The sequence below is a fragment of the Melospiza georgiana genome, chromosome 3, assembly GCF_028018845.1.
Source record: "Melospiza georgiana isolate bMelGeo1 chromosome 3, bMelGeo1.pri, whole genome shotgun sequence".
Taxonomy (NCBI): Eukaryota; Metazoa; Chordata; class Aves; order Passeriformes; family Passerellidae; genus Melospiza; species Melospiza georgiana.
In genome coordinates, this window is record NC_080432.1 from 12,346,839 (window position 1) to 12,370,231 (window position 23,393).

General features: G+C 46.3%; 1 protein-coding gene across 1 annotated transcript; it reads left to right on the top strand.

Annotated features, from left to right (window-relative positions):
- Positions 1 to 2,339: 2,339 nt before the first annotated feature.
- Positions 2,340 to 23,103, top strand: HAO1 (hydroxyacid oxidase 1). The gene is made up of 8 exons (XM_058020735.1): positions 2,340 to 2,476; positions 8,443 to 8,594; positions 15,442 to 15,697; positions 18,477 to 18,652; positions 19,120 to 19,211; positions 21,769 to 21,927; positions 22,175 to 22,244; positions 22,610 to 23,103. Exons 1-8 carry the CDS (start codon positions 2,340 to 2,342, stop codon positions 22,678 to 22,680), a joined length of 1,113 nt encoding a protein of 370 aa, XP_057876718.1. The 3' UTR covers positions 22,681 to 23,103.
- Positions 23,104 to 23,393: the final 290 nt, after the last annotated feature.

Genomic DNA, 23,393 nt, shown 5'->3' on the forward strand with positions numbered 1-23,393 from the left:
GATGTAAGATGCTGTCCAAAAACACTCTAGAAAACAGGTGTTTTATGGCTTTATTTGGAGAAATTGTGGAGAATTCAGAAGCCAAAATAACTGTTTTACTTGTGAGGTACTTGATAAAACAGCTTTGCACAACAGTCTTGAGAAATGGGCAATGGCTTGTACACTAAAATGTTTGGATTCTATGCTGCAGTTAACTTCTCCAGTTAATCTTTACTGCAGCTAACTGAAGGGAGAAAGTCCCAGCTGGGCTATGTTTCCCCTGCAGAGGTTTTTGTGTGTTGACAGGAGATTGTTGATGTTGTCTTTGATCCTGCAGAAGGACACAGGACCAGACTGCAGTGCTGTGCAGAAGTCTCCCTTTCTAGCAAGTCACAGCCACCAGCCCAAGCATATTGTGGTTGTTCTCTGAAGTCTTCTTGGCTTTTGCAAGTAGTGCTTTCTGCACCACATGGTGTGACTGTTCCACAGCCCTCTGAGGGGTTTTCCTCTGGAATTGGTGGTGGATCTTTCTGAACCACAGTGAAAAGTTTCCATTGCAGGACCTGGTTCAGCTGAGCTCCATTGTGACCCCATTCTCTGTTTGTAGCTCCTGCTAAAGGAGCAGGGGAGAAGCAGGAGATGAGGGAGGGGATGCTTACACCACCCTGACTCTGGGGGTTTTGACATGGGCTGTGGCAGTGAGGTTTGTGTGGTTGCTCTTGGCTGTTCAGCCATGATGCTGTTCCTTGGCTCCAGGGTTAAAGGTCAGACAACCAGAGCCTCATTAAGCAGCCAGGGAAAATCTCACCCAGAAAAATTCATTAAAATGAGGAGCCAATTACTTGTAGGGAAGCTGTGTGTGTTGGTGTCAGATGTGCTGGGAGACCTGGTACTAAATCTCACATTTTCCTTAGTTTTGCTCCCTGTGTGCTGATACTGGCACCTTCCAGCTCAGCCCCATGGGAAGTGGTGCATCCTGCTGGAGGCTCCAGTTCCAGTTGGACCCCTGGGCTCTGAGGAGCATCCCAAGGTGTGTTGGGTGGGTTGCAGCAGGAATTCAGTGGTCCCAGGGGGGCTTTGGGGTGTGAGTGGCACATGTGGGAGGATCCAGAGATGGTGGCACCTGAGAAACTTCACTGCAGGGGAGGCAAGAGGAGCTCTGAGCCTGAGTGGCAAATTAGGGCAATTAAAGTAAATCACCAATATCCTGTGAATGTGGCACAGAAGCATCTAACTGGAAAAATAAATATCAAGGTGGGAAGAGTTTTGAAGAATACAGACATTATAGAGCAGGGAGAGGTGCCACACTATTGTTGCCTCCAGAAATTTTTGTGACTTCCCAACATAAAAACCTTTTGAGTTCATTAAGGTTGAGCTCAGCTGCACATATTAGAATGTTCAGCTGTAATGCAGCACTTCCTTTCTCATGCTCCAGGATAAATACCTGTTTTTAGCACAGATGATGCAAACTTTAAATAAATGCAAGCAGACATGTCCCCAGTTTTTTGCTGCAAGCGCAATGAAGTGCCAAGGTTAAAGCAGTTTGCATTTGAATTGTTTATGACACTGATATGTGACAAATGCCTTGTGGGGTGTAATTGGGTGTAAATTGATATTAATGTGCAGTCTGCAGCTGAAAAAATGAATATATTCACATGATATACTCTTAATTTCCCTGTCAAACAATTACTGTAAACCCCTTTCAAACTCTGTATGTTTTTTAAAATTTAAAACAAGGAGTAATGAAGAAATGCTAACCAAGTGTTGCACTTTGGATGAGGGTTGTGTCTTTGATAAGATGATTTTATTTCCAGCCAATGAGTGCATCTGACTCCTGAGGAATAACAGGAGCCCTCTGGGTTGTGGAGATGGAATTACCTGAAAATCAGGAGACGTTTGCCCAAGGATGTCTGGCAGCTGGGGCTCTGCAACTGGCCTTGGTATCCAGGATTCTAATGGCAGTAACTGCAGTCTCACCTGTGTTAGGTGTTACCCTGTGTGTGCAGGCTGGGAGCTGCTTTTAGAAATCATCCAAATCAAGATTTTGCTTTTTGGGTGTGAGCAAACTCTTTCTGCTTTGTCTCCTGGGTATTTTGGATGACAGAGGGGAACGTACATTCCTGTAACTGGAGCTTTAACTGCACATTTCTTTCTTTGCTTACTAATTTTCTTCCTTTTTACCATATTTTATTCTGTTTTAGGTTGGCCTTGACCACATGAACTAAAAGATGGTGCTGAAGTCCAATATGACACAAGAAGTTGGTGTATTTATTTTTTTTTTGAATCATATTAATGATTTACAGGCAAAACTCTGGAGTTTAAAGGAGTGGGAATACAGTAAGCCAGTGGGATCCGCAGCCATGTCTGGCAGGCCGGTGTGCATTGCAGATTTTGAGGAGTATGCCAGAAGCTTCCTGCCCAAGTCTGTGTATGATTATTACAGCTCTGGGGCGGATGACCAGGAAACCCTGGCAGAGAATGTGGCAGCGTTCTCCAGGTAGGAAGATGATTGAAGGCTGGGGTGGGAGGCAGGGGGTGTAAGTTCTGGTGGGTTTAGTGGTGCAATTTTAGATTTTTCTCTGTGAACAAAACTCCATTTTTCTGCAATGTCTTTCTATTTTAGCAGAAAGACTCTCAGCTGATTTTTCAGGGCAACTCTCTCCCCTTTCACTCCTCCACTGAACAATTTCTGTCAAAAAGCAGTCCCTAAAATCCATTAGCACCTTTTTAGTTTTACCTGCATTTGGGTTCTTTTGTTAACCGAAATTCTCTCCAGAGACTTTCAGCTCCAGTATTTAATCAGCCAATGAAGCTGTAATTTCTATGTTTTGGGTTACAGTGCCAACAAGGAACCCCATCTTGGGGTGGAGTTGTACTTTTTAGGTCTGTAGTCAGTTCTGCCTTTTCCTTAGTTCTCCTAAACTGAATTAGTGCTGTGGCCTTCCCAGATGAGAGCTGCAGAAGGAGTTGCATTTCCCAGCCCTGGGGAAAGCCAGGGTTTAGTCTGAGCTGTGCTCAGGGATTTCCAGCAGGTCAGCCCTTCACCAGGGGGTGCTGTAAATGCTGGGAACTGTTCTAAACCACTTCGGACTTAAGACTGACCCTCTAAACTGACCTGGGCTCAGGTCAGCCTTAGCCTCAGAAGGACAAGGTCAGCACGAAGTCAGGGGCACTTGCTGTGGAAGTGTCACAAATGGCATCCATCAGTTGGCTCCCTGCTCCCAAATGTCCCTGAGCAGGGCAGAGAGAGGGAGGCAGCTGGAGGCTGCTCCCCTCAGCCCAGCTGAGCCCAGTCAAGCTGCTCAAACAGCTGCTGACATCTCCTTCCCTCTGGGGCTCTGTTGGTGCAGGCATTTAACCCTCTGCACTTGTCTTTGCTAAGGCTTTATCTTTAGTTCCTCTGAGCCTAACCAAACAAACCATGACTGTCCTGGTTTATCCTTGCTCTTTCTCCCTCTCTGCTTTGCTACTCACTGCTCCAGTTGCTTTTCCACAGGCTGTGGGCCATTCAGCTGAAATCTGATGCAAGTTGAAGGTTGTAGGAGACTCTGTGATAATTCATTTAGCAGGATCTCAAAGGTCAGAACCTTAAAATTAAGGGCACACATAGAAAAGCTTTATAATGTCAAGAGGAGACAACTCACCTCCAGTGCTTATTCCAGACCTCCTAGCTCCATGCAGAAGCTGCCATCACAGAAACTCCCCTGCTCAAACACAGCCGAAAGAGGAGTGAATAGGAGCAGGAGAGGATGGAGCAGCACTCACCTGATTTTTATTGTACCTTTTTTAATGCTTCCAGATGCTCTGATGCTACTTGCCCTCATAAAAGCAAAATGAGACATTAAGGAAAGGACTCTCCAAGGAAGCACTTGCAGGCAATAAACTGCAGGAGCAGTGAGTGTTTGACTTGTAACTGCTGAAGCTGATCATGGTGAGGTGGGATCTGAAGCTGCCAGGGACAGGCTAGCAAAGAGCTGGGCACATCCCTTGCTGTGCTGGCAGCAGCAGAGCAGGGAGATAAGGGCAGCCCTGCTCTGAAGCTGTCCTGCCACAGGGATGGGTTCCTCTGATAAGAGACCTCCTTGCATTGGGCTCCTTGCCTGTGGGCTTCAGGCTTACCTCATCTTTCCTGAATCTTCTTTCAGATTTTCAGTAAAACTCTCCAGTTTCAGGTGTTTGAAACTGTGGTGTTTGCAGGCAGCCTGGGGCTGAAGGAGATGTTCATTAGCAGTGCCTGAGACATTAAAAGAAATCAGTGACATTTGGTGTGGCTGAAAGTCCCTCAGTGCTGTGTCACTGCCCCTCCACAGAGTGGGGAGGAAGGGCTGGGAGGTGTTTGTCTTTGCTCTCCATCCATTTGTATTTATCTGACATTAAACAAGATCCCATTTTCTCAGCATGTGGGATGCTGCCATGAACAGTCCTTAGACCCTATTTGCAATGGATTCCTGGGAATGCATCCCTAAAAGGTAGAACCTGCTGTAAAGACTTTGTAATATTTGAGTTTATAAGATCTATTTGACACAAGGGACTCTGAAGAACCCTTCTTTTCCCTTGGATGCTGTTGGGAGAAGCATGGCCCAGCTGTTACAGGGAGGGAAGTGCTGCTCACTCTGACCCACAGTCCTGGTGTTGCTGCCTGTTCCTGCTGCAGCTTGTGGGTAAATATAAAGTCAGATGGACTTTATACCCCCGAGGCACAAAGATCACCAAGTCAGATGATTTTGTGAAATACAGGAGTATGTTCTGCTTTGTTTGCCATTGATTTCTCCTGTCAGAAAGCTTAGTTGCAGGGTTCAGTCTGATTTAGAAAATTTGCAGATTATTAAATATTTGGAAATTTGAATGGAAGAGAAAGCACAAAGCTGAACCAGAAGCAGGAATGGTTGGGCTGTACCTTCATGGTGCAGGATTATTCAGGTGAACTGTGAGGGTGGAAAACCAGTGCTGGGTTCATCTGAGTTCTTTTCTTATTTTTTTGGCAAAGGTTTCGTTTCTGGAGAAATAAATAGATGATCTTCTTAAGGACTAGTATTACTGCTGTTATTAAGAATGGACCCTAATGGATGGTTGTGTTGCTAGATCCTGCAGTATCTTTAGAACACTCCATGCAATTTTTGGAGCAGCACAATTCATAGTCATTGGATTATAAAAGGCATGTCTTGGCCTTTTGGCCTTGAGGTGCTTTGTGTCATCAGCTCCCAGAGTCCAAGCTGCCTCCACAAGGACAGTGTTTAAGGTGAGTTTAACCCCAGGTACAGCAGCTCTCCTGGGACTGAGGGAAGAACCAGCACACAGGTTTTGACATCAGTGTGTTCTGCTGAGGCCAGAAAAGTATTTCTTATGCATAGTTCTCAAATGGCCCTGGCAGAAGTGAAGTATTAAGGCCAGGAAGGATGATTTGGGATGGCAGAGCATATGTCATTCCCTGTGGTGCCTGCCTGCCTTCTCCTTGGGTTTGCTCTGCCCCCTGGAATGCTGAGTGTCCTCCCAGGCCTGTCTGGAGCTGATTTCCCCCCTGGAGTTGTCACAGAAGTGAGGGGCCTGGATGGAGGAGAGATTTTTGTGACAAGGTCAGGACGCCTTTGGCTGATGGCATTCAGGAAATTAGTCTGGAGCCTCCCCTCTCAGCATGCCAGGGAGAGGGGTGTGGAGCAGGCTCCTGCTAATCCATTCCTGCCACAGAATTCCTGCAGGCCTTGGGAGAAGCTGCCCTGTTCTGTCGTGTGCAAGGAGCAGCAGCTGCTGCTTCAGCAGTGCATCATCAATTCATCAGTTGAATTCATCAGTACAGGCTTTCTGCAAACCTGCTGCTACCTTATAGCAGTTAAAGGCATTGAAAAGGCCACAGAGGTAATTTAAACACTGGTTAGGAAAGCAAGGCTGATGGTGGGACTGGGTCAGACAAGTCTGGGAAGTTCAGGGCAGAAAAGGAAAGGAATGCTTGGAATAATTACTCAGTTGTGTTGTGATGTCTTTCACCTCAGTTTCCCAGTGCACCACAAAAAGAGTGTGGATGGCAAAACATGCTGGGAGGGAAGAGAACTTTCCCCAAGGAAAAGCAGCTGCTGCTTAGCCTGGCACAGCACCAGCCTCTGAAGGGAAGTGGAGCTGTAGGAGACAGAAGGGCAGCAAACTGGGTTGGGTTTAGGATGGAGGCTTGGCCTGAGCACTGTGTCTTCTTCCAAATGTGCTTCTTGCCCTGCAGCATGAGGGGATTTGGGACAGCTCAGGAGAGGACAAGAGGAGCTGCTTGAAAATATGGTGCAGTTTGAAAATTTCCATGTTTTTCCCAACTGAAAGTAGTCTTTCCATCTTAGCCCACTGCAAGGTAATTTACAAACAAATTTTTTTTGAGCATGGAGAAAAAAGGAAAAAACCCAAAAGATTAATCCCCCTTCCTTCCCTTTAATCCTTCCTTCCAAACAGCTTTTAGCTGGAGCTGCCTAAATCAGGAGTGCTTGCTGCCTTCCCCTCTGCAGCACCTCCTGCTTCCAGCTGGGAACAAGGATGCACTCACTCTCACTTACTGATTGCAGCACACCAGTGTGGACTTGGCTGGGAAAAGATGTGGAGATGATGAATTTAAAATAAATCCAAGTTTTTTTCCAAAATGTGCAGGAAATGTTTCACTGAAGGACTTGGAGGAAGCAGGTGCTGTGTGCAGCCCAGTGAATGTGCCCTGGTGATGGGGAAATGCTGCCTGTGAGCTTTCCTTGCTGCTGGGAAGGGCATTTCCCTGCCCAGACAACACTGGTGTCAAGTGTCTGCCCAACTCAGAGCTGGAAACACCCGAGTTTCCAAAGCAAGAGCAGGTTTTACTGAGGGATAATGATACTCTGGTGTCTTGGTGTTTTTGTGGGAGTGCTCAGTTCTGTGTCAGGAGCACCCATCCAGCTGGTGACCTGATCAGGGATCTCTGCTTGGGACTGCATCACTTCTCTTGCATGCACTGCTGGGGAGTGTTTGGCTCCTCCTGCTTCTCTTCCCAGCCAAAAGCACCACAGGAGTGTTTTACCTCAGGACTGACCCTCACATGCTGGCTGTGAGATGGCAGAGGCAGGCACCAATCTGAGAAACCAGGAGCTTGGGGAACAGGGAGATGCTTCACATCCTTCATGGTTTTGGGTTTGACTGCATAAATCAGCAAGGTTATAAAGGGATTTTTGTTGTCTTTCTTTACTGGGAAAAGATACCTCAGGGCAGAGTGGAAGCCTTTGGAATGAGGATTAGGAAAAAAAGGAGGAGATAGTAGTGATGTTTTCTTTGTCCCACCCTCAGCCCATCCTCCCCTGTAAAATAACAAAGTGTTACAATGGCATGAAAACAAGTGAGAGGAGATGTTCCTGCCGTGTGTGTCTTGGCACTGAGCAGCACAGCTGACTTGCACAGCCACACCTCTCCTTCCAAGCATCCTAACTGTCCTCCTCCTCCCTGGGGAGCACTGCCTGCAGAGCTGGCACAGCCCCAGGTCTTCAGAAAGGTGGGATCTGCCCCAGGCTTTTTGGGGAAATGTCTCTTGATCTTTCTATAAAACAGATTTTGTCTTTTCCCCCTGAATTTTCATTTTAATGCTCAAGCTCACCTCTACTCCCAGTCAGAGGGTAGCAGTGGCTCTGGCTCTCTCTCTGTGCTGGTATTTACAATATTATCAGTCTCGAGCATTCTGGTGCTGAGCAGTTGCTCAGGGTCAGCAGTATTAGAAAAAAATGTTTAATTCTTCTCTGCAGTTACAGTTCAGAAGCTATGGGAGCCCTTGGGGAGGGAGAGAGGCCTCGATCGGAGCTTGCAGGGAGGCTTTGGCCTGGCTGAGCTCAGGAGAGGCAGCCCCAGATGTGGCACCCCCTCTTGTAGCATCTAGTGGTGGCACTGCTGTGACAGCTCTGAATGATGGGACAAGTCCCATGGCACGGGCATCCCCAGGAATGCAGCCCTCCTCATAAAACTCTGGGTGTTACGGTGTCTAGTTGATCCCCTAATAGGGATCATGGTCTTCTGATGCTGTTTTGTGGGTGGGAGTTGAAAAAAGGTAAATTTGTGTGTGCAGCCTGGCTGCAGTGAACTGTAATTTCAGGTTAACTGTGTTTAGTTTGCTCTGGTTTGGAAAAGGGAGTCCCAAGCCTGAAGGCCAGGCTTGTGTTGCCAATAATCGCGTGTCTGTTGGTTCCCGTGTGCACACAGCCTCTGGCGCCCAGTTCTGCCCCGAGGCTTTCAGGGGGCTGAGACTCACCACAACCTCATTGTTTTACAGCTCCTGTCTTTCGTTTCTAACAATACCAGCCAGAAATGTCCAGGGAGAGCAGGTGTCTCTCCAGGTGTGGTGCCCTGCAGGGGTTTTGCTGCAGCTCTGGGTGGCACAGTGGGGTTCTGCTCCAGCCTCACTGAGGGACAGCAGCAGAACCTGCTCCTGTGCGTTCCCCGTGCTGCAGCCCTTTAAATCCGGTGTATCCGTGTGTGTGCCAGGTGGAAGCTGTACCCGCGGGTGCTCAGGGACGTGTCGGTGATGGACCTGTCCACCTCCGTGCTGGGGCACAGGGTCACCGTGCCCGTGTGCGTGGCCGCCACCGCGATGCAGCGCATGGCTCACCCGCTCGGAGAGACGGCCACAGCCCGAGGTGAGCGGGGAGGGACGGGGACAGGGACAGGGCGGTGCCTGTCGGGGCATCCCGGCTGGCTCGGGCTCCTGCCCGGTCTGAGCGGCTGCTCAGGGTTGATTCTTGCCTTTGTTTTTTACTCTTTCACTCTTGTTGTGGTTTCCCTCTCTATGAAACGGGGCGGGGAGGGGGGGGTTGGAAATAAAGGATACAAGAGGGAAATAATTTGTTGCAGATAAAATTGAAACATCTATCTACCTATCCATACATTCTGTGTTACTGTAAACATTGCCACAGCAACATTCTTCCCATTAGAGAATTGACTCCAGAAATTCTGAGGCCTTTTTTTGCCTGGCAAGCATCCTTGCCTGGAAGAGAGGTATTTGAGAGCATCCCAGGGAGGCAGTGTGATAAGGGCCCCTCTGGGCTAGAAGCTGCGCAAAGATGTTGCCAGCACAGAGGCTGCAGCTCAAAAGGATGTTAACCAGAATTCAGATGGGGAGCTGTCTTCTGCTTCTTTGACTCCAGCTGCAGGATGGCACTAAATCTGGATAAGGGATGCGGGCTGTGTATTTCAGTGGAAAAAAGGAAAAGGGCACAAAACCTAAATAGGTGATATTTTAAAAAGCATTAATCCTGTGCACGGCTGGGTTATTCATCTGGCAGCGTTTCCATGCCCAGTGCAGCAGATCTGGTGTGAAGCGAGTGGAGTTTGAGCCCTGCAGTGGGAGCTGCTCTCAGCTCTCATGGCTGTGCTGTGCAGGGGGCGGGCTGCAGCGCTCCCATTTCTCAGCACGTTCGGGGCCGCGCTTTCCCCGCCCAGGAGCTGTTCGAGGAGCCGCTGTTAGTAACTGCCGGCTGTTCCACGCGATGGCACTGCAGCCCCTCGGATCGCTCTGGGAAGGGCCGCCTGCTGCTGCCCCATCCTTTGGCAGCCCCGCCGATCCCTTCTGGGCCAGGTCCTGCCGGGAGGGAACTCGGAAACATTGAGGGTAGACATTAATGCAACGGTGAGAGCGAGATGTGGAACACAAAATTCAGGATGTTTCTTAGCAGAAATTCCCACTGATGCTGCAGCCTGGCCACATTTTAAACATAAATCCTCAATGGCATGAAAAGTTGAATGGTACAGTAAGGCTGGGTACCACATTTGCAAACTTTAACACGTGATTATTGCATTTAATGTTCCTGGGTTTCCAAGCTGGCACAGCTCAGTGTACTGGCACCACCAAAAGTTAAAATGTGTGGTCCAGTAAACTTATCCATTGGTGAATTTTTCATAGGTTTCAAAGGATTGGCAGTAGTCAAATCACATCCTCTGTATTGGATTGGCAGTAGTCAAATCACATCCTCTGTATTGCATTGGCATTTGGGGAGAATAAGAATGGCTTTGGTTTTGTGCTGTTAGAGGAGGAGAGGGGCACCCTGTGCCAAGCTTTTGGTTTGACCTTATAAGATGACAGAAATTAGCTGTAAGTACACATTTGGTTTAAGGGTTCTCTTAAACTTGGGACACTCGGGATCGGGGGTTTGCCACATCCAATTTCTGTTCCAGAGGTGGCACAGGGTTTAAGTGAGCAAACTCTTGATTGCTTTAATTCAGCTTCTACTTCATCTGCATGGGTTTGCACAAGCCAAGGAAGCCTGATCATAGTCCTGTGGCTCCTGCCAAGCCTGGCATGCTCCAGAAGCCTGGCTGTTCTTGGCTCAGGTGTGCAGGACGTGCTGTTTGGGGTGGTGCCTCTGCCGTGGCCATGATCCTTGAGAAGGCACAGCATGGCCTGAGTCCTGCCCCTTCCCAGGCAGTGCCCTGGCTCCTGTTGGGGCACAGCAGCTCCCAGAGGAGCCTCCCTGTGTGCCACCAGTCAGCCTTGAGCTCAGGGATAATCCTGGTTCCCACCACGCTGCCCTGCAGAGCAGGGAGGTGAGAGAGCAATGGCAGCTCCTTCCCTGAGCACTGAGAACAATGCTTAAAGAATTCCCTGGAGTGACAGGAATTGTCTTACTTGGAGCTGCTCTGCTCTCCCAGCAGGTTTGGCCATGGGCTGTAGGGTCAATGTGCCCTCTGGGGGCAAGGGCATGTCATGGTGTCCCTCAGAACTCTCTGCCCTCAAACCTTCTTGCTCTGGGGCTTGTCAGGATTCGGGGGCTGCTGCTTCCTGAGGGATGCTGTCCCACAGCAGCCAGGCTGCTGGAGAGGGGTGTGCACCTTCCCAGAGCAGGGCAGGGTCTGTCAGCTCACCTGCAACACCCTTCACGGGCAGTGCTTCTGTGTGAGTGAAGAATCTTTTCTAGGGAAAACAGCCAGTGGTCATTTTGAGAGCTGCTGGTGACAGGCCAGCCAATATAATGTAAGTTATTTAAAGGTTAGGTGAGCCCACTCTGAGCAGAATAAACTGCATTAATGGTCAAACCTTGTCAAACAGCCTCAAATCCACATGTTGCATTTACTCCTATTAGCTAGACTTTAAAATAATAAATGACTTTTTAAAAATGTCTATGCAGGCTGTAATAAGGCTGCTCCTCAGTTTTCTCTGACTTTTGTCTGAATGTAGCAGGAGTCCTTCCTTACAGAGAAAGCTCTCTTGTCCTTGAAACAATTTCATGCACCTTGGCAGTTGTCCCAGTTTTTCTAGGTCTTCCTTCAAGTATATTGCCTGGCATTTTAGTTGTAGCTCATCAGTGTATGTGGCAATTTTCCAAAGAATGGATTTTCTGTTCAGTAGAGACTGAAAAATTGGGAGGAAAATTGTTTTGGATTAACTGAAATGTTTCATTTGATCCAAAACATAATGTTTTATTTCATTTTCCTACTGGCTAATGCTTTTAGCTATAGTTCTGTTTTGAAACAAAAGTGTCAGCTCAGGAGAAAACATTTCCATTTTGAAAAGATCAACACATGACATTTTGACTTAGGTGTTTTTTTTCTCATCCTTCCCACTCCAATTTCAACCTCTTTGACTAAAAATATTTGCCAAATTCGATGAATAATCTTAGCCACTAAAGAGCAAAAGGTTGTTCTCCAAACACTTTTCAATGGAACCCTTCTGATTCTATGGGATCTTTTTCCTCTTGCTTGTCCATCAGCAGATTCCCTGTTCCTCCAAGCCAAGGCATTCCTTTGCCACCCTGACTTCATGCTGTGCTTGCAAACCAACAGGACCCACTTTGAGTACCCTGACTCAGAATCCTGTGCACCATCCAGCTGCTCAGCAAGAAGTAGATGAGGTGTTTTGCAACCTTAATTGATCATGAACAGATCTGTAGCATTATTTTATTGAGATTTGTCTTTATATTCCTGCTCATTCCATATTGCACTTAATGAGTGGTTGAAATTCCTGTTTTTACCTCACAGCAGCATTGCAGTGCCTGGCTTCTCCATGAATGGCAGTAAATCAGGCTGAGAACCCAACTGTGTTCTTGGCCAGGTATTTTGGGAGCTGTCCCTGACAGTGCTCAGGTTGGAGTTTCTGTGCTTGCCCTGTGCAGCTGCACTCCTGCCCCTCTCCAGGCTGCTGCTGAGGCAGGAAGGGTCTCACCATCACCTGCACCCTCTGCTCTGCCAAACGGAGCACAAACGGAGCACAGCAGTGCTGACTGAAAACCTGTTTTATTCCCCCTGCTTTACAGAGCTTCTGGCAGCTCTGTCATTCCCACTGGAGAGGGAGCAACACCTTTGTTCCTTTGGCTCTTAACAGGTTGCTACTGTGCCTTTTCTCTCTGTGATGCTGAGCACTGAAATTTGGGTTTCCTCTGCCCATCAGACATGGCTGTGACTGGGAAGGAGGGATTTGGCCATTTGTTACATTTTGTGCTCAGCCACAGTGAAAGCAGCAGGACTTTGTACCCACCTGTTACCTGTATGGTGATCAAAAGGTGAGGCTGATTTTGAGATATGAAAATTAATGTGAATCCAGAGGCATGGTGGGGAAGGATGCTCTGAGGCTTCAGGATGGAAAAAGGGCTAAGAAAGGTCACTGCTGTGTTCCCCACTGGGGTTCCCAGGTTGGTCCTGTCCCATTTGTTGCTGTGTGAAACCCCTCAGTTGAGTTTCCCAGAGTGAATGGCTTCAAGGTGCCAGAGGGCAGGTTTGGACTGGGGATGAGGGAGAGATTCTTTACCTTTCTGTGATCCCATGGACTCCCCCAGCTCCCTGTGCATGGCTCCTGCTGTGCTCTCTGCTGTCACAGAGCCCAACAGGAGCCTGCAGGGTGCACCAGCGTGAATTATCCTTTGGGCAAGGCTCAGGATTAGAAGAAGACCTGGGGAAAAAAACCACATAAAAAACAAGCAACCAAAAGCAATCATGCAATGACATGAGGAAAGGCTGGTTTACAAAAACATCTCATGCTTAAACTCTGGTAAATGTCACACTTTGCAGCAAGAGCATCCTGTGGAATATGGCTGTAGTAGGACTGATTTGAAATAATAATTTGCAGCACCCCAAAAGTAAGTGTAAAATATGGCTGTTAGAGGAAATGAATTGCTTCTGTTTTCTTCAATTGCAGCTAAATGTGTGAGAAGTTGGAGCTATTTTTAGAGAAACCTAATTTGAGGTAGAAATAAAACCCAAGCAAGCCTGGCAGCACTTCAGGCTGCTGTATCTCATGGTTTTAGAAGTCTAGAAAATTGTCAAAAAAATCTTTAAAACAATCAAGATCAAGCACAGATGGACTAAAACTGGAACTGGGGATTTCTACAACCTTGACAAGTTTTGTCTGGGAACTTTGGATTTGCCTGAGAGATCTAAACTGTGTGTGGAGCTGGTGCTTCACCAGAGAGCTGTGAACTTTGCCGGAGAGGCGAGGGGAATTTTGTGAGCATGCTTGCATGAAAATGCCATGACCCCATTTGGGATGGCTGAACTCTCATTGAACCAAACTGCTTAAACCTGATCTTAAATAAGAGAAAGGCACTATTTTCTCTATTGCTACATGGGCAGCTAAGTTGAAAGGATATGGTGATATCCCATGATTTATATCTTCTCTTCACCAAAAATTATTTATTGTGCAGTTTCTAACTAAATTTTGCTTTTGCAATAGAGGTAGGCGTGAGAATAAAAGGCAAAAATGGAAATAAATGGATACCTAAAGGCAGATTGAACCATAACATTTACATTTCTCCCTTATCTGATGTGAGGGTTTTGCAATTCCTGGGTTTGCAGCATTCCCGATGTAGAGGGAATTGTGTCCAGCAGTTTAAAGGAGAGGCAGGGGATGGTTTCAAACTGGAAGGGTTTGGGTGATTGCTGCTGGATTTCCAGTGAGGGAAAACTGGCTGGTGGCCCTGGGAGGGTGTAACCAATTTGTTTGAATAAGCTGTTCATAAGTTTCCACTCCAAGAGGCTTGTAATCCTTATTTAATAAAATGTTGTCATAAAGACCACTTTTTAATTCCTCCATGGGCTGGGGATGACGTCTTGAAACAGAGGTCCATTTACATTAAAAATATGCATACTGTGGTAGACCAAGGAAAATGAGGCTTTCTATAATATTTGAGTTTTACAGTGTGTTTTCCCTTTATTTTACAATAAGTGACAGATTACTCCAAAAAGAATGAGTGATAGATTCAGGAGAACTTATCTGTGTGAGGTTAGCTGGTGCAGCCTGGGCTGGCAGCCTGTCACGGTTTGACGCTGGCACAGTCTTGGGAGTTTGCAGTTTATTGCAGCCCAAAGACACATGCAAAGTCTCTGTTTCGGCCTGAATGTTCAAAGAATGAGTTGGAGTTCTTCAGTTTTTGGTCTCAGAGTTGTTTATTGTATCTTATCTATAAAATTTTTTCTCCTGTCCAGCTGAGGTGTGTCCAGCAGGACAGACAGAGGCACCCTGACTGCCCCCGGGGCGCTGTAATCTCTTTATTCTACAAACTATGTATAACATGTTTACAATTGCTTTCCAATACCTATCACCTTTGTTAGACAGTGAGCTTCTACTCTAAACCAATCCCTAACATCACAGCAGAAGCTGGAGGTAGAGAAGAAGAAGGAGGGCTGGACATGCCCAAGTCTGTGATTGTGTGCACAGGGGTTCTTGGATGAGGGAAGAGATGAGGATCTGACTCCATGTTTCAGAAGGCTGATTTATTATTTTATGATATATATTACATTAAAACCATACTAAAAGAATAGAAGAAAAGGTTTCATCAGAAGGCCAGCTAAGAATAGAATAGCAAAGAATGATAACAAAGGTTTGTGGCTCGGCTCTCTGTCTGAGCCAGCTGACTGTGATTGGCCAATAATTACAAACATCCAACATGGGCCCATCAAAGATGCACCTGTTGCATTCCACAGCAGCAGATAACCATTGTTTGCATTTTGTTCCTGAGGCCTCTCAGGAGGAAAAATCCTAAGGAAAGAATTTTCCGTAAAAGATGTTTGTGACACAAGTCCCTCCCTCTTGTCCCTGAAACCCCTATTCTAAAATCCCTAACATCTACTTTTTCACCTAGTGATAATTTTATTATTACACTACTTAAACCTCTGTGGCTTTCAGGTCTTCATACAAAGCTGGTAATTTGCTCCACGGGTCATAATCAACCGCACAGGTGTTCTGGGCTGTGTGCCAGGGTCTCTGAGCCCCCTGGCAGGGGTCCTGGCAACTCTGCATACCCAGAGGGATGTACTGAGTTCTGCCAGCACAATGCCAGTGCCCCATGACAATATACGTTCCCTGGTGTCTGCTGTGAGATGTGACCAGGAATAGGGCAAAGCAGGCTCCAACTTGGGAATAAGCATCCCAAAAAACTCACTTCTGCCTGTGCGGAGGGCGATTTTTGGGAGGCAATGTGGCAGCATCCGAAAACCTGGAAGCTTTAAATGCATTTATTTGAACGCTCCTGTTTCGACTGTCCCTCTGTGTTCCTGCAGCGTGCCAGGCCATGGGCACGGGGATGATGCTGAGCTCCTGGGCCACGTCGTCCATTGAGGAGGTGGCGGCGGCGGCGCCGGCCGCGCTGCGCTGGCTGCAGCTGTACGCGTACAAGGAGCGGCGGGTGACGGCGGCGCTGGTGCGGCGCGCAGAGAGCGCCGGCTTCCGCGGCATCTTCCTCACCGTGGACACGCCGTACCTCGGCCGCCGCCGCGCCGACGTGCGCAACCGCTTCCAGCTGCCCCCGCACCTCAGGTACCGCTCCTGCTGCCGGGTGCGGGACCGGGACAGCGCCGCGGGATGCTGGGGGAGAAGCTGGGGCCGGGAGCGCCTCTGTGGGGCCGTGCGTGTGTCTGCCTGGGGCACAACAAAGCTTTCCTGGCTCTTGGTACAATAAAAGATGCTGTGCCAGGCAGGCTGCTGAAGTAAGAGACGTGGGGCGTTGCTTTATGCATGGATCAATGTGCTCTTGGCTGTATTCAAACTTCAGCTGGGCAGAGCCTGGACTGACCTGCTCTGATGCCGAACTGGGATCCACCAGCAGGAATGGGCTGGCCGCCAAAAGTCCCTTCCAAAAGATGTTATGGATCCTCCTGTGTTGTCCTAATGACCCTGCTCTGGGTCCAGGACCGTGTCACTACTGACTGCAGAGCCCCTTTTTGAGCAACTCCAACTCTTCTTTTACTCCAATACGGAAACATATGGGTATCAGTCTTTCTAAATTCTCCGTGAGGGCAGTTTTTATCCCACGGTGTCTCAGAATTTGTGGCATCACCATTGATTTCAGTACTAATTATAGTTCCTCCCTACTGCAAGGCCAATGAGGATTTCAATTTTAACAGAGTTAAACCAGGATTTTAACCTTACAATGGTGTTTAAGTGCTGATTTGCTTGGCCTTTTGTAAATACAAATTGATAAGACTAGAGACTCCCCTGATAAACATATGCTGAAGTGCTGGCACAGTTCTAGCAGCCAAGGACTGGCTGCAAGAATATTTACTCAATGGGATATCCAGGACTTGAAGCTAAAAATCTTGTGAGGTTCTTGCATGTAGATCTTGGTAAGAACCACAGTCTACCATGGCACATGTTAGAATTATTTAGAGCATGAAAATGAAGAGACAAAGAAAATAGCTTAATGCATTTTGAAGCAGATAAACTTTGAGGTGAGTTCTGGGTGAAAGCTAGTTTTGTATATTGTCAGTGAAATTTAATTGTTCTTCCTGTGTCTCCAAAGATTGTTGTGTTATACTGTACATGTGTTGTAAGTAACATGTACTTAGCAAGAATCTCATCTAGAGTTTTTCTTCATTTCCATACTATTCAAAAGGAAGATAAGCCATGGGGCTCTGCTCTTCTCTACCTTGCTGGCTAAAACCCCTCCCAGAGCATGAGTGTTGGCTCTCCCCCATGCACTTGTACTTTCAGCTAAGAGATGAAAGTTGACAGAGGAACTGAAACTCTGCCCTGATTTCTCTGTTAAAGTACAGTTTTAAGAGGGAAGCACTGGAAAGCAAAAAAGCCCCAACACATCTAACGTGAAAATGTACCACACTGGTGTGTGCCCTGTGTTGTAATCCTGCTCGAGATCTGTGTTTGACACATTACCAATATACACTGACCTTTTACTCTAAAAGATAAAATTAGGCAATTATGAAAATAGCTTACTTTTTAGGGGCAGTAGAATTTTAAGGCCTGGGGTTGAGGAGTTCTTGAATGTGAGTCCAACAACCCAAAGACATTTGAGGAAAGCAGGAGAGCTGAAGAGATTTCTGAAGCACTTTGACCCCACCCCAAATATATTTGTTATATTTGCCCAAATATAACAAGGTTTTGAGTGAACAGGATGAAATCGCGAGAAATTGGAGTCAATCCTTGAAGGTTCCAATTCATCACTGCAGATCCCTGAGTGCTGCCTAGGCAGAGCTTTGTTGCAGAGCCACAGTGAAACTCTCCTAGTGTGGGGCTCTGCTCATTTATGTGATAACTTTTTCTTGGCTTCGGGTTTTCAACAAAGTTTCAAAGCAACAACAAGGTGCCATTGTGCTCTGAAATGTATGTAAGGCAACATTCATCCAAGTGTTGATCTGCATTCTGCAGGCCAAGAAAAACAACAGTTATTTATATAATCTTATCCATGGTTCTGTTTTTCTCTGGGCACCCCACCCTCCACAAACCAACAGCTGAAAAGCTGGATCTTGCTGAGAGACTGCTCCTTTCTCGTTTGCTTCTGGGCCTGGAGCTGAGCAGAAAAGCTATGTGAAATGCTGCTTGCTGCAGGCATGAAATCAGCAGTGAAACCAGCCAGGTTCCATGCAAAAACACTCATGCACTTCCCAAAATGTGAAATGTGAGTATTAAATAGCCCAATGTGGAACAGAACACAGTTTCAGAAGAGCAGGGCAACTGGGACATGGATGTGCTAGAACCTGGGAGATTTTGTTGCTGAAAAACCCAAGTAACAGCAATGTTTTCACATGAGCTTCCTTTCCTCTCTCCATTTTACAGGAAATGTACAAAAGGGACACAAGGTTAACAGGCTGGCTGTTGGCCTTATTGGACAGATGAAAACTCTGAATTCTTTGCAGAGCTTCGTGGACATCCATCTGTTTCATGGGGCATAAGAAAACTTTATTTTCTCCCTGATCCCCTATTCCTCTCACAGCTGAATTCCCTGGATTTGAAACACAAAACCCAACCCTATTTATTTTGCTATAGAAGTCAAACTATTACCTTGGGCCAGAGAAACTTGTCCCAGATTTATCACAAAACCATCACAAAAAGATAGAAAGACTTGGGTTGGATGGGACATTAAAGATCCAATGCTTGTTTTGATTATCAAATGCTTTGTCAGCCAAAGGTTTTGGCTCACTGAGGAGGGGGATCTGACCTGCTGGGACTGGCTGGTTTTGCTCCTGCCCTGCACTGCAGCAAAGCTTTGCCTCAGGCATACTGCATGCTGCCATTAGGGATCCATGGTGACTGCAGAGAATCCTCCTCAGGCTGTTTTTCTGCGTCTTGTGTCACTTTTTAGCCTGAAGAACTTCTCGAGCAGCGATCTGGCCTTCTCCTCAGGGAAGGACTTTGGGGAGGACAGCGGGCTGGCCGTGTACGTCGCCGAGGCCATCGATGCCACCGTCAGCTGGGAGGACGTCAAGTGGCTGCGGGCGCTGACCTCGCTGCCCATTGTGCTCAAGGGCATCCTCAGGGGTGGGTACCCTGCTGCTTCCTGGGACAGGGCAAGGGCACGGCTGTTACCTCCTCCTGCACCACCAGGAACCCACCAGGGACGGTGTTTGTGGGAGCAGCTGCCTAAAGAAGTGCCTGGTGTTGTCACCAGCGCCACCATCATGCCAGTAATTTTGCAGTGGACAAAATTCAGCAAAGGCATTTCTTACTGATGAGTTCTGGAACATAATAGAGAAAATAAGGGCTAGCTACCAAAGTGGCTGTTGATCCAAAGGGATAAAATGTTCTGCTCCAAAATTTCAAGCTGCTTTTGTGGTCTTATTACTTAAAGATAAAACCTTTTTCTGTGTTGAGGAAAGGCTTTGGAAGGCTGAAGCCCTAAGGTGGCTTTGCATGAGCTGACAATGGTTTTCTTAGTGATTCCTTGATTGTGGTGTCTACAAGCTCCCACTTATGGAGGGACACATCCTGTTTGGGTTTTTTCCTAGCTGATGATGCCAGAGAAGCTGTAAAGCTTGGGGTAAACGGGATCCTGGTGTCAAATCACGGAGCACGACAGCTTGATGGGGTCCCTGCTACTGTGAGTACTGATGCCAATATGCTCCAGTAATCTCTGATTTTCTCTGCCTTTTGGGTTCTTGTTTGCTTTCTCTGAACATGCAGTAGCTGGAGGAAAAACCTGGAATAAGTGTTCTATGCCTTAAGTAAAAGTAAAAACCTCTCTCCACTTCTCTATGTATGTCACATCGTACTCTGAGTTAGACACAGCCTTTCCTTGGTAGATCAAATTGGAAAATCTTTCAGAATTGCAGAATTGTTTTTTCCACTCTCCTCTTCCATGTAATCATTCTCATTCTTTTTTGAAAAACCCTCGTTGCCATTTGCAGCACACTGAAGGTTGTATTAGGGTCGGTTTTCCTCTTTTAATATTCTTTGGAGGCTTCTGAAAGATTACAGTTAAGGAACAGCTAAAAGCAGAATGAAACTCTCCATTTTTCTTCTTTCAAGTATTTTCACCTTTGGAAAAGGGAGAGAGTGGTTAAATTACAGTTTTTCCTTTTTCCTTTTCCTTGTCGTGCTACCCCATGACTTTTCCAAAGGTGAAAGGGATTTGAGAATTTCTCCATCGGCAAAACAGAAAGAAGCAAAGGAAAATGAAAAAGTATGTGCTCAGGATGAAGGAAAAACCCCAAAATTCCAGTCATCACTCATCTTGCTTCATTTGGTGTGGGAAAGCTGCACAAATAAAAAGAGAATGAAAGGGAGGGGAATCAAAGCCCAGTTGTGCCTCTCTGGGTATTTCCAATATGTTCTTGATGAAAAACCTCCTGTTTTCCATGCTGGTTCCCTGAAGGGAGAGGGGAACAGGTCCTCTTGTCACCTCCTGGGAATGTATTCCCCAATTTCACTGAGAGCATTTGAAACTCTTGGGCAAGCCTGTGTGTGAGGTAATCCAACAGCAACAATGTATAAGGTTGTTAAAAACATCATTTTGAGGAACTCATGAGAGCTCAAGAAATACAAATTAATTTTTGACAGCTGTAGCAGAAGAGAAATTTGCAAACTCCTTGTTAGGAGTTACTCCTTTGCCACACCACAGGGCAGAGGAGAACTGCTAAAACTGATGTGTTCCCTGGGTTTCTGGTACAAAGAACACTACTCCACAATGCCTGTTTTTATACACAATCTGTATCAGGTCATGTTAAATGGTTCTGATTTGGAAACAAAATAATTTGCTTTAGTTTCATGGGGTTTCAGATCATGAGCTGAACCCAAGCTGGTCAATATTTCTAGTGTCAAGTTACACATTGAGGAAATCTATGTTTTAATTATGGTTTGCATCATGCTTTAGTTATTACAGCACTTTAATGTTGGTACGGTTTGTCAGGATGTAGAAGGTGGTCTCTGGATGTGGAAATAGATCCAAAATATGTCTGGCAAGAGAGCAAAACCAAAGGGAGGGGGAAAATCACAGCAAGTGCCAAACTTCAAGAAAATTTTAATCCAAATCTAAAGACAAAGTGCACTTTCAAGTTTTTTCCCTCCATCTTCTAGTCATTTTTATCCATTAGAAAGGAAATGAATTACATCCGTATTTGAAAGATGTGAATTTGTGTGTCTTTTGTCTTACTTCCACACACTGTTTCCAGTCTCCTTAATACTTGGCTTCTGGTGGTGCTCCTTTCCTGATTTTCATGAATAGGAACTATTTAGGTGGCCTTGTAGGCTTGTAGGAAAATTTGCCCTGTAATTAATGCTCCAGGCTTGGATTTAGGAGGCTCATCCTTTCATTGGGACCTCTTGCATGGCAAGAGGAATTACTTAGTTCCCTGGTTACACACTTGTAACCTGAGAACAGTAAAAATATTTCCCCCCTTACTTGTGTCACTGGTCTAGGGGATAAGCTGAGAAAGGGATGAGCAGAGCTCAGTGAAAGCAGCCTACATGTGCATTAAAAGAAATTACTTCCCGCCTTGCTCAAAACTTAGAAGAAAGTTAATGTTTTCTTATCTTAAAAAGTTTTTCTCTATAGTCATTCCTGTAGTTAGATGCATTTTCAAGAGGGAAAGTACATTAATTAAATTTTTTCAGCCAACTCTAAGTTCTTCCAGGCATGTGTTTCTCTCGCTCCTTGTCTGTAGGTACACTCCTGCCTCTGGGCTCCTGAGCTGGCCCTCAGGATAAATGAATAGGAAATTTAAACAGGGAGCAAAGATGATTATTTAAAAAGTGAGCTGATCCAATTTCATCCCCAAGCTCGTGAAGGCTGGAAGTTTGGGAGGTAACACCATGAAAAGGCTTCCTTAGTGCTGCTGTTTCATATATTCTGCATAAGAATCAGATACTGGCTTGTGTCAGATATGTGTCATGGGGTCAGATGCCCATTTTTTGAGACCCTGCTGATTCTCATTCTGTTTATGTGACTCTCCAAATAAATCTGACCTTTGTATGTACTTTCTACCCTGCAAAGTCACTGCTGGTTCTCAATACAAAGCTGTGTTATTTGGGTGTATATTTAGGCATGCAACTGCTCATTAAGCTGCTGTAAAGCTTGGATCCTGTGTGTAAGAACTGGCTCAAAAAATAAATAGGGTTTCAGGAGCAGCCAAGCTGTGTTCCTGGTTTCTCTCTCCTAGATTGATGTCCTGCCTGAGATCGTGGAGGCTGTGGAGGGGAAGGTGGAGGTGTTCCTGGATGGAGGTGTGAGAAAAGGCACGGACGTTCTCAAGGCCCTGGCTCTTGGTGCCAAAGCTGTTTTTGTTGGGAGACCTGTCCTCTGGGGCCTGGCTTATCAGGTAAGTGGGGGAAAGCCCAAATGCCTGACTGCAGATCCCTAGAGTCACTGTTTAACCCTATTAAATGCACATGTGTGTGTGTGTGATGCATCTGTGTGCATCCACATCATCTGATTTGCTGTTTGCTCAAATTTGCTATGAGCAACCCTCGGGATTTATGTTTGTGCAGAAAACCTTTCTTGGCACACATATACATGTCTGTGCCTACACACATAAAGGTACACATCATTGTCTCCTAATCTCCCAGGGTGAAGAAGGAGCAAAAGAAGTTCTCCAGATGCTGAAGGAAGAGTTTTGCCTGGCAATGGCACTGACAGGTGGGACATCAGCATTTCCTCTCCAAAATCACGTTTTCTCATTTGCCCTAGGCAAGGTGCTATAGCAACTTGCATGAGGGGAATGTCTGCAATCTAAACAACTTAGTCTGTGGAGAAATGGGAAAAAGACTTGTTATCCCTGCCTTATAAATGGGGAACTGAATAGATTAGGTGAAAACATTATTTTGTGAGTTTTTTTTTCACAAGAAGAGCAATAAATCCATAGAAAAGTAGTGACAAATCTTTGGTTGCTGAGGGGTGGATTTCATCTGACAGAATGGAGATTTTTATGAGGCAGAGAAAGAAAAGGCTTAGAGTGGGTTGGAAAATCAGGAGCTTGAACTGATCTGCAACTTCTCCTCCAGGATGCCGGAGAGTGGAAGAAATCGACAGGACACTGATCCGAAGACACCAAGCATTGATTTCCAAGATTTAGGTCTGAAGACTCCTGCCTTTTGCATTGCCTGTTGTGCTTCCAGACAAAATCTAACTGCATTCCCTCTGTGGGCCTCCTCCTGCAATCCTGACTGAGGGAATGCTCTGCTCTGTAGGAAATCACTTGCTGAAGAAAGAACTCAAAGCAAATTTTACAGGTGCTTCCAAATCTCTCAGGCTCTTAAGGAAAGCTGCTGCACTGGGAGGTGTGATTAGAGATGGGCCTTTATACAAGACCAGCACAGAAACTTCAAGGTGTTTTGCAACAAATGCTGATAATTAATTTCCATGCCTGGGAGTAATTTAGCTGTTAAAGTGAAACTATAAACAGAAATGCTGAAATTTAAAATGCAAAAGATGCTTCTTGCTCACTGTTTAGAGAAACTAGACTGTAGATTGTAGAGATTAAATCTTGCTTTCCTCTGAACAGTGTGTCCTTTCCCTAGTGACTTTGTAAGCATCTGGGCTTGTGGCACGTAGGCTGTAGGAGCCCAGAGGACTCTTTGTTTTAAGGAACCAAAGAGCAAAGCAAAACTGGGGAAATTTGGGGAAATTCAGCTGTTTAAGTGGCACAAGCCCCTCTGCAATCAGACAGCTGCTATGTACATGCATTGGATGTGTGTCAGATCCTTGGCTACTGCAAGTCCCTGTAGCCCAAACTGTGCCAGCTGCATCCACCTGGAGCTCAGAGTACCATTTTTCACCTGGACTGGT